The sequence below is a fragment of the Heterocephalus glaber genome, unplaced genomic scaffold, assembly GCF_053883595.1.
Source record: "Heterocephalus glaber isolate CG9 unplaced genomic scaffold, H.glaber_assembly_v1.0 deba00000809, whole genome shotgun sequence".
In the NCBI taxonomy this organism is placed as follows: Eukaryota; Metazoa; Chordata; class Mammalia; order Rodentia; family Bathyergidae; genus Heterocephalus; species Heterocephalus glaber.
In genome coordinates, this window is record NW_028258163.1 from 11,284,159 (window position 1) to 11,301,893 (window position 17,735).

At 43.2% G+C, this 17,735-nt stretch overlaps 1 protein-coding gene across 4 annotated transcripts in view; it reads left to right on the top strand.

Moving 5' to 3' along the window:
- The window catches only part of Ryr3 (ryanodine receptor 3), a 565,647-nt gene that overhangs the window by 431,066 nt on the left and 116,846 nt on the right, over positions 1 to 17,735 (top strand). For all 4 annotated transcript variants that reach the window (XM_087207455.1, XM_087207452.1, XM_087207454.1 and 1 more), the window contains exons 51-60: positions 694 to 857; positions 2,873 to 2,951; positions 7,817 to 7,906; positions 8,881 to 9,027; positions 9,223 to 9,285; positions 10,427 to 10,502; positions 10,627 to 10,750; positions 12,982 to 13,097; positions 13,557 to 13,624; positions 14,517 to 14,638. In XM_087207455.1, coding sequence (XP_087063581.1) covers positions 694 to 857; positions 2,873 to 2,951; positions 7,817 to 7,906; positions 8,881 to 9,027; positions 9,223 to 9,285; positions 10,427 to 10,502; positions 10,627 to 10,750; positions 12,982 to 13,097; positions 13,557 to 13,624; positions 14,517 to 14,638 — 1,049 coding nt within the window. The remainder of the gene's footprint in view (positions 1 to 693; positions 858 to 2,872; positions 2,952 to 7,816; positions 7,907 to 8,880; positions 9,028 to 9,222; positions 9,286 to 10,426; positions 10,503 to 10,626; positions 10,751 to 12,981; positions 13,098 to 13,556; positions 13,625 to 14,516; positions 14,639 to 17,735) is intronic.

Here is a 17,735-nt window from a genome sequence, read left to right on the forward strand (position 1 = left end):
GAGCTCCAAGCCTTGTGGGACAGCCTGATCGAAACACAGCCCTGATTCTCAGGCCTGGCGCTGCTGTCCCATATATTTAGATTTGTCAGGTCACCAGCTTTAATGACAGAAAATGAATAGATCTGGTTTCCTTAGAGAAGTCTGGAGTGTCTATGTAGCTTGTTTGCCTGCACTTAAATATTCTGTACTTCTGGATTCCTTTGGTCTACTGTAAGCAGATCAGAAACTTTCTACATGTGTGTTATGTGATAGAGATTCATTCCTGGGCAGGTTTAGGAATGAATGGATGTGATACTGAGCAGACTGCCTGTGGCATCTAGCTAAGACCCAGATCAGCTACTACAGAGATATGCCCTCTTGCCATAGGTTGGGTTGGTTTCTGTAATTTTCCATGACAGACAAGTTTGTAGATCTTTCTGATCTAATGAGAACCATATTGACCCTTAACATATTCTTGACATTAACTATTTAGGAGATGTTGGTTTAAACCTAGAGGGCTTCATAGTCATTTCATCTGCCAAGAATAGCTGTTTCCACCAGAAAGTATTGAAAGGAGTATAGATTCCCAATTTTGGCCAGACTGAACAAATGCAAACATTCTGTTTTTATTTTCAGCCAATCAGTGAATGGATCTGCCTGAGAGCCATAGGTCTGGTTTCTCTCTGCTAAGGTGGTCTCTGTTTTCCCTTGCAGAAATATGACCCAGATCTGTTCCGAATGGCCTTGCCCTGTCTCAGTGCTATTGCTGGGGCCTTGCCACCAGATTATTTAGATACCAGAATCACAGCCACATTGGAGAAACAAGTCTCTGTGGATGCAGATGGCAACTTTGACCCCAAACCCATCAACACAATGAAGTGAGTCCAGAATAATCTCTAAGCTGGTCCTGTGCTTTTTTCAGTACCCAGTGTTCTTTTTTCAGAAAATAGCAAGAAATTTCATCTTCCCTCTCTTTCCCTCCTGCTAACACTGTTCATCATTTCCCTTGACACTACAAGGCACATCAGGCACAAGATTTAATCCACCCATATCTGATTTTATACCACATTATTTATATTCTGGGCTTTTTCTTAAAGGGTGGTGTTGGTTTCTTGGGAGAGAAATAGATGTACCCATAAATACATGCTGCCTGAGGCATTGAGAGAACCACCCTGACAAATGATGCAGTTAATTCATTAATGAGTTTTTTGACAGAATCTTTGCTCTTTGTGAATTAGACCATTACAGTTCTAATAACTTTGCACATCAGAACAATTCCATATCTAACACTCCACTGAGCTCTGGCAATGCCTCCTCGAGTGTGATGGCAGAACAGTTGGAGTCCTTATTTGACAGGTTGGACCTGCTCTTTGGCACTCTGAGGGATGCCAGAATCTGGAGTAATCCTACAGTAACACCTTTAATTTCTCTCCGTGGCAATCCAGAATTTCTCACTGATGTTCATTAGACCCTGGAGGTGTGTTTACTTTGGGACAAAATGTTACTTGGTTTTGGTTTGTGGCAGTTTCTTCTGAGTTATGGGTATGTGTCAGTGGGGTAATGTCTTCATCTCCAGGTGCATTTTAAATAAAGAGCTCCACACTGCTTTAGCAGGAGCAGGGAAAGTAAGACTGGTCCTCTGGAAGCCCCTTGGATTGTGCTTGGTGCTGGTTCTCAGATGAGAGCCTGACCCCTTCCCAGGGAGGTCAGCTTTGATAATGTATAAAATTCATCCTTGGGTTAATTAAGTACACATTCCATTGGACAGAGCCTTGCTGAGAGAATGATGGAAAATAGAATTGAACCTGCTATAAGGAAGAGACAAAAGGTGTGGTTAAATTTCAAGCTGGGTGAAAAAGAAGACAGGTGTAGGCTTTGGAGAACTTTGCCCTTTAAAAATGTAAATGCTTCCAAAGGATGATAAAGTAAGTGGCATAGCAACATGGATGTTTTTACAAACATTTTAAGACAGCACATCATACTCTAGCAGTTGTGTGCTTATTTTGAGAGTTCTGACTCCTTAAAGTATACCTTTGTCATAGTATAATTCTTTGAGTAATGTGAGGAATTGGGGCTGAATCTGGCTAATCTGGAAGAAAAGGGCCCTCTTGCTAGAACACAGAGTCAGTATCAAAACCTAGTGAAAGGCTGCCCAGACAAGCCTCAGTGAGGCATAGTGAGAAAACGGGTGATCTTCAGGCATCCCTAGTAGATGGATCATCACCTTGAAGAGTTGACTGCCCTTGTCTCTCACCCAACTTAAGGCTTAAATTCCAAGGAGAGTGGGTCTGATTTGCCTAGTCACACGCCTGTCCTTGACAGTTCACACAGCCCTGCACATGGCACCAAAAGACTGTGCTGCGGTAAGAAACTAAGGCTCTGTCACCATCAGAAGGCATGCACATTGCTGGACAAACAGGAGTGATAGATGTCTGCTGTACCTCCAGAACTCTAGTAGTAATGAGTTGCTGAATCCTAAAAGGTAGACAACCACTGTTTTGCAACATATAGCCCTCTAGCTATCCATTTTTGCCATTCCCAGATTAGAGTCCTAGGATGACAGTCCGGTTCCTTTGGATGAAGGAATTCTCACTTTCTGACCTGCACTGATCTGGCCATGGAACCAGTATGGTTCTTTAGAAGCCAGAGCAGCTAGAGCAGCTGGAGGAGGGCACCTGTGGGAAGAGGCTTCTGTAGAGACTGTGATTAGACACAGGTGTGTGTCTGTGACATAACCCTAGCAGTGCCACTCCTCCTGCTCAGCAATGTCATGATGCCTGGATTGACTCCAACTTCTGACAGCTGCTTGCTGCTTCTACCCATCTTTTACCACATCTGACCAAAATCTGGCCATGTTTGGGGAAGTTGTAATTTTTTTTCCCTCATTTTGCAGTTTTTCCTTGCCTGAAAAATTGGAATACATCGTCACCAAGTATGCTGAGCATTCACATGATAAATGGGCCTGTGACAAGGTAGGGGGTTATCATCCAACTCACAATTGTCAGGGGGAAAAAACAGCCCAAGAACACTAAGGGGTCCAATTCTGGATATCTGCCTGATTTGTCTAAGTGACAGACTCGCCATGCCAAGAGCATTCATTATTTCTGAGCGGCAATTTCCCTGGGTTGGTGGAGGTTGGAGAAATAGGCAGCTGCAGCTGCTGGTTATGCTTTTGTATTTTTCAAGAAAACGATCAATTCTGAAAGTGATAACTTCTTCTTTCACATTGTGTTTCCTAGAATTTATACTCAAGTTTGTGCTTGTGTGTGTTTAACATAAATACTTAAGGAAGGTGGGGAGGCTTTAATTTTTTTTCTTTGAATATAGCTTTGGAACAAGGGAAATTAAATTGAAAGCCTTATCCTTAGATTTGGCTAAGAAGCTAAATTTTTTAACAGGAAGGACTCCCAAAATGTCTTCCTATGGTAGGCACCCCTAGAACTTCCAGACACTCCCTTATTAATAAGCCTGTCCATCTGGTGTTTAAAATTCCTCACCACATGAGGTCAGGCTGCTTAATAAGTTTAATTGCTTTGTCAGCCCTTTAATGCTGGCAGGCAAAGTGGGAATTCTGCCAGTCATCCAGGATTTCCGTGGGCAGCCATTGAAAGATTGGGGCCCTTGTTCAGCTGCAAACTTATAAGAGCAGACTTTTCTTCCCAGAAAGGCCACAGAAAACCACCTTCCCACTGGATCCCTGTAGACAGGGGACACCTTGAGCCACTAACAGCCTCTGTGTGGATCTGGGTTCAGCTCTGTTCCTCTCATGAGTTCCTTTCTGGGGCTGATGGTAACAACAATGGCTGAACTGTAATGGCCTGATACCTTGTGATTCTAGAACAGAGACTGACGAACCTTTTCTTTAAAGGGCCAAATAATAAGCATTGAAGGCTTTGTATTCCAGGCTGTCTCTGTGCCATCTGCTCATTTCTGTTAAAGTAGCCATAGACAAAACATCAAAAAGGAGGCCTCTGGTCCCATGAAACTTTAGTAGTGAGAAGCAAAGTACCCAGCTGAATTGGGCCCATGGACCAGAGCTTCCTGACCTTCACTTTAGCATCTGGGCTTTCTAAGACTCTTACATATGGTATCTGGCTAGTCCAGGAATTAAGGAGAAAGGCATCTCTGTGTGCCCATAGCAGTAGCTAATCCGTCACTGAATTGTGCGGAGTTTGTGTGGCGAGCCTGCGTCTCTCTGGAGTTTGTGTGCTTTCCTGCATCACCATGACTGCAGCTCAAGCTGCCATTTTTTGCAGTGACCTTTGTGATAACCTCCTGACTGATCTCTTCACTGGCATTTTCTCCAGTCTGTTCTTCAGATCACTGCAAAGAGTGATAGCTTCAAGATGCAAATGTGGTCACATGTTTCTGCTGCTCCTCCTACCCAGCCCATTCTCCTTAAAAAATCCTTTAACAGCTTCTAACCCTTCTTAACATAAATATGGCCTTGTAGGCGCTATTCATTCTGACCTCTGGTACTGTCTCTCCCTTCACCCTCTGCACTCCAGCCACATCCCTCCTCCCTCCTGTGCCCTATCCTGACTCGTGCCTGATGCCCTCCATTGTCTGAGCGAGGTGCTCATGCCATTCACTAGCTCATCTCATCCTGCAAATATCAACCCAAGTCTTAATTCCTAAGGTGACACTTTTCCAGATTTCTCAAATATGGACTCTTTTAATGCCTTAGTCTTTCCCTTCATAGTATTTTACACCAGATGGTTAGGCATTTATCTCAGTTGTCAGCTCTTTTGACACACCAAACTTTAAGCTTCCCAAAAGCAAGGATATATGTTTGCTCACCACTGCCAAGTAGGCACTGGATATCTAATGAAGGAAATAATATTTTCCTTGCCCTTAAGAACCTCACAGTTCTACACAAGAAACAAAATAAACCTGCCACAGTGGGGTGGGCGTTCAGTGCTATGAATGGCATCAGCACAGGGCTAATCCAACCCTGGACAGCAGAGACACATCTTGGAGCTGGTGATATCCACATCATGTGCAAAAGACTAAGCAAAAGTTGTCACCGGGAAGCAAGTCCACCAAAGGCCTTGTAGGGTCTGCAGGGGCAGACCTAGAAGTTGGCAAGAGAGAGAGTTTGGTGGCTTTAGGGAACCATAGTTTATGGAGTTGGAACATGGAATGGGGCAGGGGAAGAAGAGTGAAAAGGAGTCTGAAGAGACATCATCATTTTTTTTAAATTGGAAGCACAAGACAGACTTACTTTTCTTGGAGAATCAACCCAAAAAATTCGTAAGTCTAGATTAGGACAACCGAACAAGCTCTGCGAATCACAGAGAACTGTGGTCATCTTCTTACAAGGCCACACGTACTTTAGAAAGGTGGCACCTAGGTATTCATGAAATGGCTGGCAGCAATTCCATGGGCGTCCTTACTGTCTTGTGTTTAAAATCTGTCTATCCCAGCTTTCTCACTGAGTGCAACCTAATTTTCCTCTATGGTAGCTAAAATCATCTGTCAGAGTCTTTTATGTAAATGGGTTCATTTAATCAAGAAATATTGACTGACTACATACCATAGTCACCTGGAATACTCAATGCTTCTCCAAGAGGATTACTGTTTTCTTGAGAAAAAGTAGTGAAAAGTTAAAAAAAAAAAAATGCCCAAGAGAGCATTCAATCTAACCTCCTAGAAATGAGACTCACAGTGATGTTAGGGCAATATAAACTCAACACAGGGATGCCCATTGGTGACATAGCTTTCTTCAGGAAAAACACTGTTGGATGCATAATTGAAGTTAGTTTGTTTAAAAGTAATCTTCTTGGGCTCAGTGTTTCCACCACCGGCCTTGCAAGCGCAAGGACTCGAGTTCAATCCCCAGTACCAAAAAAATAAATAAATAAATAAAAATAAAAGTAATCTTCTCAATCAAAATATGTCAATTCCTAGGAGACAGAGGCGAGAGGGGATTAAGATGGTCAAGAACGTATAAATGGGGCAAAAACTGAGCTGAGATTGGTGGACAAAAGTGAGATAAGAGGTGTCAAGGCTGAAGATCCAATATGTCCATATCCGTCTACACTGATTTTTTACATTTTTTATTTTATTTGTACATGTTTCTAGTTCATGTCATGGTTATAGCTCATGTAGTTTACAATCGTCTTGGGGAATGGCTACATGTACATATTACATTAGGTCTCTTTCTTTTGTTGTAATCCCCTTCTCTTCTTCCCTCCTTCCTCCTCCAGTTCCCTATCCCATTTTTCATTCCTGCTGATATTATTTGTCTTACCTTACGTTATGGCATGTGATGTTCACATTAATTGAGGTTATTAGATCCCTGTGCATGGCATGACTTTATTCTTATTTCCCCTTCCCCTTCTCTTGACCCCATGCTCGTGTTCCCTTGGACCACTTTCCTGTTGCAAGAGATCCATCCCCTTATACCTTTCTATCCATGCTTTATCATTTTCTTTGTACTTTGCCTCGCTCAAATGAGAGATACCATACAGTATTTAAGCTTGTGTGTCTGGTTTATTGCACTCGATATTATGTTTTCCAGGTACATTCATTTTCCCACAAATGAGTCAAGATCATCTTTATAGGCTTAGAGGGCATGTAAAACAGTGTAGGCTTTCCCAGGATGGCATTTGGCAGTTGAGTGCACTGATCAGGTGATTTTGTGCCTACTACCTGAAGGTAATGTAAAAAATGACTAGACACAGGGAGACCGCTCAGGAAGCCATGAATGTAATCCAGGTGAGAGCTGATGCAGCCAGAGCTGAAGTACTGGCAAGGAAACTGGAAAGAGGCAGACACATGAGTAGATATCAGGAGTGGAAGTGTGAAGAGTACAGAGAGAACGTGCCAACAAGGACAGCCATGTTGCTGGGAGCCCAAGAGGAGGAGGCATTGAGAGAAGTAACTGCCAGGTTTTCTTTCAGCACATTGGGAGGTGCCGGTAGATCATCTAAGCAGAGTTTAAGTAAGTCTGGAAATGAGCAGAGAGCTCTGGTCTGGAAATACTGATTTGATATTTGTCATTAATGGTAACTGAAACTGTGGCCTAGATTAGATAACCCCAGAGGTGATTGTCTCCTGAGAAGGGATGGAAACTTGAAAAATATGCACATTTAACAAATGAGAAATAGCAGAGATTGAGAAAAAAGCAGCAAGGAGTCTGTGGGCTGGGCTGTGAGGTTCTGAAAATCTGGGACTCCGGTCTGTACCCACAGTGTCTAGGACAGAGACTACACCTACTGTAGAGGCATCTACCTGATATCTGTTTGGTGACTTTTCAAACTCTTAAACTTCTGTGCCTCTGGGATGTAAGCATTGCTTCCGTTCTGCTCTGTGGTGAGTGAACAAGGGTACAAACACAGCACCCCACAGTGTGCCCTGGGCAGTAGGTCCAGGCCCCATACGCCTTTCAGCCCTGTCCCATGTCTTGTCTGAGTGTGACAGACTGACCCAAGGCACACTGTTTTCAGAGTCTTTTGAAACATCTTTAGATTTTAAGTGGGCCTGAAACACAAGCGAGAAAGTAGGAAGGACAGCTCCTGAAACAAGAAAGAACAAAGGAGCAGAAGTCAGGATGCAGGAGGCAAAGGGCCTGACACCATATAAGAATCCATTAGACATTTTCAAGGGGGAATTTCCAAACTCTGTCATGATCCATTACTCCACTCATGAAATAGAAGCAGGGGTTTGAGGGCCGGGGATTTAGCTCAGTGGGCCATGCAAGTGCAAGGTCCTGAGTTTGATCCCCAGTACCAGAAAAACAATTTTTTAAAAGGAAAAAAAGAAGCAGGGATTTGGATGATATACAAGGGTTCTTTGAGTGTCAAGGATATTTGAACTGAGACTATTCCTACAGAGTCAGAGTGGATGGAGATATGGAATTTCCCTAGATGAAAACATGAAGACCCACCCACTGATAAGGCCTTTCAAGACATTAACGGAAAAGGTGAGAAGAGGCAGCCGGTGGCAGCATGACATGGCTATGCTGGTTCTGTCCTTGGGAATTGCATCAGATGCTTAGAGGAGTTCAGGGCAGTCCCTCTCCAGTTCCTTAGAGACTCCCTAGGATTCAAGACTCAGCTCCTGAGCTTGCCAGTGGGTAGCAGCCGCAGTTCCTAGGGCCGCAGCTTTGTGGTCTGTTCTTTGGCTCTGAGAACTCCTGGTGAAAGCGGCAGCATTGTTGGCCACTGAGCCACAATTCACCTGTAATTCTCTTGGCACTCATTTGATTATTGGGGCAAGATGGAGAGACAGAGCCGGGGATCACTAGAGAAAATTCGGATAAGGATGATTTCCAACATGTGGGAGACATAGAGAAAGCCTCCATGGAAACATGAACAAGTCTGTTGCATTTTTAAAAAATAATTTTTAAGTAGTTTGGTTCATCTCAACTCTGAATTCCTACCTTGCAATCAAAGTTCTTTGTAAGCTTTAGGCTAGCATCATGTGTAGAGGATGTCATATCTGTCTTTGCTTGAATATTGGCCTTCTGAAATTGTGCATAGATCAAAAGAAAATCTTCAGTGTAAAGAACTCTTATTTCCTAAGCTGGAAAGAGAGCTTTGTACAGAGCCACTTTGACAATGTCTCCCTAAACAGGTACTAAAACACAAGGAATCACTGTCCTGTTCTTGTTCCTCTTTATCTACTAAATGTGGATAATATGATCAATAATGTTGGGACATTCCTCCGGGGCTGAAAGACTGTAGGCCTGGGGTCTTCTGCTCAAAACATCGGAGACTGATTGAGTGTTGCAGACAAGATGCTGCAGATAGCATTTTGACCCTGTGAAAGCAGGCTAGATCTAACTAGATCTAACTAGCACCCTGTCCACTGTGGGCTCCAACTTCCACAGAAAAATAGGCTGGTCAGAGTATGAGGTGTGTTCCACAAAGCTCTTCTGTGCCAATTTTCTTCCAGGAGAAAGAAATTTATCGTTGGCCGGCCAGAGAGTCTCTGAAAACCATGCTGGCTGTGGGCTGGACTGTGGAGAGGACAAAAGAGGGAGAAGCTTTGGTTCAGCAACGAGAAAATGAGAAACTCCGCAGTGTGTCCCAGACTGGCCAGGTATGACAGCAGTGCCCAGAAGCCGGGGCTGGACACATAAAACCTACGGAGAATCTGGGACGGCTTTCCGTGGAGTACTGGTGGGGACCAATTACAATGAGCACTAGGGATTTGGAAAGATACAGCTGAAGCTGGGGCGCGGGTAGGAATAAAAAAGAGAACAGCAAACCAAGTGACTCTACTCTGCTCTCCTAGGGCAACAGCTACAGCCCTGCTCCCCTTGACCTCTCAAATGTTGCACTCTCCAGAGAGCTCCAGGTCAGTGCTGGTACTTGCAGAACACCATAACTTGCTTTCTACAACCCTTCAGGGGCAGAGCATGTTAGCCCTCAAGAGTTAAAGGGAAAAGTGAGGAGGGGAGAGAATGTCTACAACACACCACTACCAAGATATCACATTAAGAGAGGGCCATATTACGTAGTGATCCTAGGGAAAGCCTCCAGCTCAACAGACTTATCCAGTCATCCAGGAAGGGGGCTGTATGCTTCTTCTGTAACATAAGATGACTCAGTAAAAGAAAGAACCAGAAAATTACTGTGTCAAAACCCAAAAATAAATAAATGAAACCGCTAGAAGAAAATCTGGGAAACTTGGCCCCTGGATAGAGGTGCTTGCTTGGTCTTTGTGAGTCTCCCAGTTGCAAGATCTTGCATATCCCACAGTGGATGTGATCAGTTCTCCCATAATAGGGCAGAGAAATTATTGTTGCAGGAACCAGAGCTGCAAATCCAAGAAAATAAAACTAATAGCCCTAAGATGCTTTCTCCTGTTCCTCCCTTCCTGAACACATTGACACTGTGGCCTCTCCAGTCTGTGGCACTCACTCCTCTGAGAGGCCATCACACCAACCCATTGGACCTTACAGAAACTTTCTTCCCAAAGCACATCATTCTAGGTCACTGCCGTATAAGCTTTGTAAAGACTAATCCCATTTGAGAAATCTTATTTACATATGGCAATTTCCATGGGGATGTGGTTATTTTTAGGGTGCTAAGTTAAAAGTTTTCAGGGGTTCTTGATTTTTTGCTTGGCCCCTCCTCTACCTCCACCACACTGTCTCAGGTCAAGAGTATGATTCTGAGCTTCTGTGATAGATGGAGAGCTGCCAGCACGCAGCTTTAACTAGAAATGTGTCTCTCTCATGGATGCATTAAACTGCCAAGATAATAAGTTACAAGGGAAGGACAGAATTAGAACTTATTTACTGTATGTATGGGAAGCTATAAAGCTAATGAGGTGCACAGGCACAGACTAATTAATGATGGGAGACCTTCAGCAGCATGCTGTTAGCATTTGGTGGTGCTCTGTTCCCAAGGCTTCCTGAAATAGCCTGGCAGATGTGAAGCTGTTTCTTCTTGCTTGCTTTCTCCTTGACTTGCATCTCCTTGGTGGGGCACAGGGAATGGTGGAGGTAGTGGCTGAGAACTATCACAATATCTGGGCCAAAAAGAAGAAGCTGGAACTGGAGAGCAAAGGTGAGCCTGGTTCACAGCCTCCCTTGAGGAGGATGAGCAGAGGGGTGGAGTTGGGGTGGGAGTTGTCTTCTCCCGGAAGTGCAAAGAGCAAATGTATTGTCCTCTCTTGCCTTACTGACTCCAGGAGGTGGCAGTCACCCTCTTTTGGTACCATATGATACCTTGACTGCAAAGGAAAAGTTCAGGGACCGAGAGAAGGCACAGGACCTGTTTAAGTTCCTCCAGGTGAATGGCATTATAGTTTCCAGGTGAGTCATCTTTGAAGCCAGGTTAGTGGGCAGGGGTGGGACCCCAGGGTGGTCTCTCCTTTTCCACATATTTAACCACCTGCTTACAAAGCCCATCACAATCAGGAGAGCAGTTGACTCCTTTGAAGAAAGTTATAATGAATGCATGCATGCATGCATTCATAAATATTATGCTACTGGCCAAGGCCTTTTCTTCGTATATGTTCAAGCAGTTGGAATTACAAACCACACCTACAATATATACTCAAAGCTTTGGAATTTGAGCTTCTTTAATGTGCAGTGAGAATTTGAGGCATATGCAAAACAATGTAAATATGGTGTGCTAAATATTTTTTAAATCCCTCCCCCATATTTTACAGTGGTCTCAAGTCTAGAGATTTTCAATTGAAAGTATTTTTATTTTGTTTTATTAAATTATAGAACAATAACAAGTATGACTGACAGAAACAGTCTTTGCACAAAGAAAATAATGCTTATGAAATTAAAACTCCACTGGAGAGATTGCACATATCTTGATTTCCTAAGACATTTTATTTCAGACATCTTTAAGTCAGAATTATCTAGATAAATGTTTCATATGAGGATGATCTTGACTCCTTAAGTCTTAAAGATGGGATGTGTTTTCTCACTGGCCAAATGTTGCTTATTCCTTAGCAGAATGAAAAACAAGCTAATTCCTACTCTGATATAGCCATTCCTCCTCAAAGAAACGTTTGATGAGCAAACTGCTGTTTCTGCTTTCAGGGGTTTTTTTAAATAGAATTCTTGCCAGTGAATGTCAACAAATAAATAAATAAAAATCTCTACAAATATTTCTATTGTACCTCATATAAAAAAAAGTATACAACTTATTTGCCACTTTGTCGAACAGGAAATGTCAGACAGCAGGGGACAGCCTTGAGGCAAGCATTCAAGAAAGACTCGCATAGTCGTTCTAATCCTCTTCCTAACACCAAGATGAATGTGCAGTGGGATTTGCTAATAAATATCTTGCTCACAGAAATGAAAAATTCCCTTTTCTGTAACTATGAAGAAAGTCAAGAAAATAGGGGAATAAAGGAGAAAGATAATTTAATTCAGCAGGCATATCCAGAATAGTTATTTAGCATATGCATGCCATGGGAGGCACTTAGCTGTGTAGACAGATGACCAAGTGAGGTCCCTCACCTCGGAGATCCTAGGAGGTCCCTGGCCCAGCCTCAGCTTCCCTTATATTCAGCTTCCCTATCACTTGATGACAACCTGTCTTCAGTTGCTTAAGCCAAAACCCTTGACTCCTCTTTTTTACCCACCCGATATCCAATCCTTCAGGGAATTCTAATAGTTCTGCCTTTAAAACATACCCAGACACCTGACTAGTTCTCATTCCCTTGAAGCCATCACCATCATTACTGAGGCAGCCACCTACATTCCCTGACCTATCCTCGGCCCTGCCATGGTCAATCTTTAACATAGCAACCGGAGTGATTCTATTATAATGTAAGTCACATCATGTCACTCCTCAATTCAGAATGCCCAGTAGCTTCCCATCTCAATCAAGGCAATAGCAAATTCTACAGAAGGCCTGATAGGCCCAAAATGATTGGTCCCACTGCCTACTCCACCCCATTCTGACTGCTTGCTCGCTTGCCCTTCACACTCACACTGGCTTTTATCCCACATTCTTTCCACACAGCACACATGCTCCTCCTCAGGACCTTTGCACTGCCTGCTCCCTGTGCCCGGAAAGCTCTTTCCCAGACATCCATATGGCTCTCCTCCTTCAAGCCTTCATTCTAATGTCAGTTTCCCAGTGAGACCAATTCTTAATTACCTCTTAACACGTCTGTGAACTCTCACATTTCTACTCCCTGACCTTTTCATCCTGCTGTCATTTTGACTTTTCACATAACTTACTAACTTCTACCATCCACATAAGGTATATTTTGTTCATCTCTGTTGATAGCTAGCATGTGAGTGCCACAAAAGCAGGGATTTGTGTTTTCGTCTCAGACTTATCCACAGCTCAGTGTTTGTTACATGAATGACAAAGATTGTCCTGAAAAATTCATCCAGAAATGATTATAATACAGGTAATGCATGCTTAGAGAGCAGTTTCCCAATCAGGGGAAATCAGTCACCTGCCAAGTCATGTCACCAAGCCAGAATGACCATGAACAGGGTGGGGGGACGAGTGCACCAGAGTCATGTGATTGTCTGTTACTTCCTGGGGTTCCCCATTTCTAACTTAGAGGTATGAAGGGTATGGAGATGGATACCTCCTCCATGGAAAAGAGGTTTGCCTACAAATTTTTGAAGAAGATCCTGAAATACGTTGATTCTGCTCAAGAATTTATTGCTCACTTGGGTAAGTATCACTGAGAAATATAAAAAAAGAATTTGATATTCCTTTATCAAGAATGATCCTTTCATACGAAAGCTGTTCATAATTCATTCAGACATGATGGAGGGGCTGAGGTTTTTTTTCTCCAGTTACAAAATGTCAATTTAGCCTGTGGCTTTCCTATTGAACTTGATTGACCATTTGTTTATACAATTTATCTTATTAATTTTCCCATTGTTTCACTTTATGACTACGGACATAAGACTCAGCCTCTCTGAGATGCTTCTCATTGATAAACCAGAGAAGATAGTAGAAGAGCTGAGCTGACACAAGAAATAACCAACCAGCACATTTGTAAAATATATTTTGTGAAACCAGATAGGCTTATTTATGGCCTTCAGAAAAGCTACTGTTTCTAAAATGCTTTGATTTTTGTTCTATTTTCTGACTCTGGCCAACCTCGTATAATCTGTGTCTTTGTAGAAGCCATTGTCAGCAGTGGAAAAACTGAAAAGTCTCCACATGACCAAGAGATCAAATTCTTTGCCAAAGTAAGTGACTTTCTGCACTTAACCAAATTCCTTCCTCTTAGGGTCTCTGCTCTTTAGGTTACAAGTTAAACTGATCCATCAAAGACATCTAAATCTCCGATGGCTTCAGTGATTTCCTTATTGTAGGAGAGACCTCAGTAGGTAGGAGTTCCAAGGAGCTTGGCATCTTGCCTGGTTCCACACCATCACCCAGGGACCCAAGTTCTTCCTCCCTTGTTTCTCCCTGACCTCCAGAGCTGCGCTTCATGTCGGTGTTCTCCAAACAAGCTCATGGGCGCCACATGTAGAGGAAAAAGGAAAGGGGGGGATGGTGCTTTTCTAAAATTCTACCCCAGTGGCTAGAACATAGTTCCTTTAGCTTCATCTACCTGCTATGGAGAGTAATGCATTCTCTTGCTAAAAACCCAGGGAGTTTTATTGCTAAGAGGGAAAGGGAGAGAATGAGTTTGGGCACCAGTGAGTCTTGTCTTCCATACAAACTTGCTCAGAGGGATACTAGCTTAGAAGATCTGGAGCATCCCTCCTCTGAGTAACAGAGACAGACGCTTGACCCTACTGTGCTAGGCTGCACCTGGAGTGCCCCTGTGGATGCCAGGCCCGATAAGCCACATCTGCTTGCAGGTGTCCCCTAGGCCTCCCCTGCAAATACTGACTCAGGTCTCATTGGGCTCTTAGACAGTGACATGCTCTTTTCAGATACCCCCAGGGCCTCTAGTTTGAAGCATAGGAGAAAAAAATATAATGAAAACTGGCATTCAAAAAATAGACTTTTATGGAAATTCTAGAACCAGTGCTGAGAGGCACTTTGCTTACTGGAGATGAAGTTTTTAGCGGGTACCAGCAGCAGGACTTTGGCCAGATTCCTAAAATATGACATATGGTGGTTTTCCAGGTTCTCCTCCCACTAGTTGACCAGTACTTCACCAATCACCACCTCTATTTTCTGTCATCTCCTCTGAAGCCCCTCAGTAGCAGTGGTTATGCCTCTCATAAGGAGAAAGAAATGGTGGCCAGGTGAGTATACAAAACAGAGTTCACTGTGTTATCTTTGAGTTACTGAGATAATCAACACAATAATCACTGTGTGAGATAATCAACATGTGAAAGAACAAGTTTTTAACACAGTTCTGGAATTTCCAGTGTAAGATCCATTGCTTTGAACCTTCAGAGAGGGTGCTGGATGGTGGTGGAGAGGAGTGAATACTTACCTCAGGGCCAGAAAGCAAAAGAGGAAGAAGGCACTGAAGTCCCACGTCTTCAAGGGCGTGCCGCATTGGCCTAACAGCCTCCTGTTGGGCCCTACCTCCTACAGATTTCTCTACCTTCCGGCAGCACTCTGGAGACACATGGACTTTTGTCCAAATATAGGATTCGCAGTGTTTGATGGGGTTTATCTAAGACAGCAGCTGCCTGGGGACTAAATGGCAAGTCTTTTGAAGAAATGCAGCATAGCCTGACGATTGCTCAGAAGTTTGGTTATCATCTTCATTTGGAAAGAAATTATATTCATACCTATCTGTATAATTTCAGCAGCCAACGGAAGTGCCCTATTGGGGGTATCAGTAGGATTTGGGAAAGATTTGCATCCTCAGGTCAACCTGTGTCCTGAAACAACATTCAGAGGGAAAGATCCTTCTGAAGCCTGGGAAGAGTGAATGCACAGTGAGACGAAACAGGTGCTTTCAGTTCCATTCTTACAAGTTCGAAGATTAAAAATTTTTCAAAAGGAATAGATTTTACAAGACCTGGTGTAGATGATCTGACATGTGAAATGTACAACAACATAATTCAGTTTTCTAACAGAAAAAAATGTTTTCTTCAGAAGCATCAGCCTCCCTCTTCATTCCTCTAGACATAACATGTATACACCTTAACAGGGTAAAGAACAGCTAGGACCCTTCACGACCAAGTTAAAAGGTGATTCCATCGTGCCTCTGGTTCCCTTTGTGCTGGGTCAGTGGAAGATGGCTTATATTTCTAAATAGCAAAGCACTGAAGACTCAAATGAAAGTCTGTAAACTAGCATACACCAGCCATTCAACCTCAACATCTTTGGAAGAATATGCAACTTTAGGATTTAGCTAAGATTTACTAAATGCTTAATATGGCTAGGCACTGAGCTTAATTTTTCATATGCAAGAGTTATTACCCATTTGTGAAACCTTAGTTTTACATTCAAACTGCTACCTGCATATTCTGATCTCCATTTCGCAAAAGAAGAAACTTTGATTCAGTCAGGTTCACTCGGGTGTCCAAAGTAACCCAGTGAGAACAAGGACAAAAGCATCATCTTCCCTAACCACCTTGCATGCTCTTTATTCTCTCCCATAATCACTTATTCTCACTTAAGGCAGGAGAAACCGTGTGCTATCAAAACGTGATACCCTTAGAATCACGTACTGACCAAAGCTCTACACATTTTCAGGATGCAGACATGTGTTTTGTAAGAAGCTAGGGAAACGAAACGAGGGCAAGGTGATATATTCAGATAACCCAACAGAGGGCAGGTGTGTCTGTTCCCTTCATCTATTTTTCTTGGACTATTAATTCATGGAAATGTAACATTTGTTCAACTACGCATCATTTGTCATGGCTAGAATACAACCTGGAGCTCATCAGCCTTGCAAATAGCATTCAAATCCATCAGTGTGCTTGCTGTCCTCCCACAGATGCAGTGGTGTTTACACTGAATGTGTTTCCATCGCCAGACTCTTGTTCTTTGCCTCCTTTATGCTTGTCACGCCTCTTTTGCCTCTGATGCCGTTCAGCTTGGGATCTCAGACCATCTCCCTTGGAATTCTTTTACTTTATCACCTTAAAACTCTGAGATGGACAAGAGGTGCCCAGGAACTCTGGCTGCTTGTAACTATGGGCTAAGGGCAATGCTTCTGCTTAAATCATGGGTGCTGTAGGGGACAAGCAAGAGCCTTAGGAAATTTTAGGTCCTGAGAAAGCTCTTCTGACAGTGAGGCAAGCCATGTCGGCATTAGGATCAAATAACCCAACCATCTGCTTTAATTAGAAAAACTTCTTTTAAAAAAATTATACAGAACATGTGTCCCTTCACTTTGAAGCCAGAAGTGAGTTTATCCTCTCTTAATTCAGAAAATTAGGAGAGGCATTTATTATGGGTGAGAGAGCTGATTCGCAGCAGAGAGCAGTGAAGGGGCTTCCCTTGAGACAGCCTAGTTATTCGAGGCCGAGCACAGAACCCAGAGCATTGGCAACACAGGTCATGTTCTTTAGTGCTGCTGCTCTCCTCCTCCAGCTCCATGAGTATACATCAGATAAGGAGCAGCCCATATTTAATTTCACACCAGCTGGCTGCCAAATTTCTGTTAACTTGTTATGAGTTCTCTTGATGCCCTAGGCCAGGGGTTCCAACTTATTTTCACTGCAAAAAAATAATAACTTACCACAGGAGACTTTGGCTATAATTTCACAGTAGACAGCCCAGAAAAACCCAAGGCAGTAATTGAAAACCATTTAAAGGTGAGCGAGTTTCATCCCTACCAACCTTTGGGATGTGTTTTGTCTCTGTTTGAGCTGTCCTAGAGAAGACTTCTGTCCTGTTTGAGACAAGGCGCCCCATGCAAGTTGTGAAGGAGAGACTGGCTACAACTTCAGCTCAGTCTCTTGATGGAACCCCATGGCCTGTACAGGTGTTTTTTGTTTTTGTTTTCCCTCCTTTCCCACTTCCTGTTCCATGGGTGTCTGAAAGGTTTACAAAGTTCTTGTCTAGCCATGTTCCGAGGACTCACTCTCTGAGAGCATCAGCAACACACATGACATAATGGCCACAGTGCCCTAGATGGGGTTCATCTGTAGTGTGCTCAGAAACATTTACAGGGCTCCTTTCTAACCACACAAGGCCCTTTCTAAGGCACTGTGGAATGTCAAGCAATGAGCCATAGTTTGCACCTTCAAGAGGTTTTACAGTGGCAAATAGAAGTAAAAGCATGGAGAAGGGTCACAAACACAAAAGCAGACCACTTAGGCTTTCCAAGTCTCCAAGGACCCAAATCGGACAACAACCCAATCAGGCCTATAGACCAATAGGAGATGACAGTGAAAATACATTTCTTAAAATGTTGTTTTGTTTTTGTTTTTT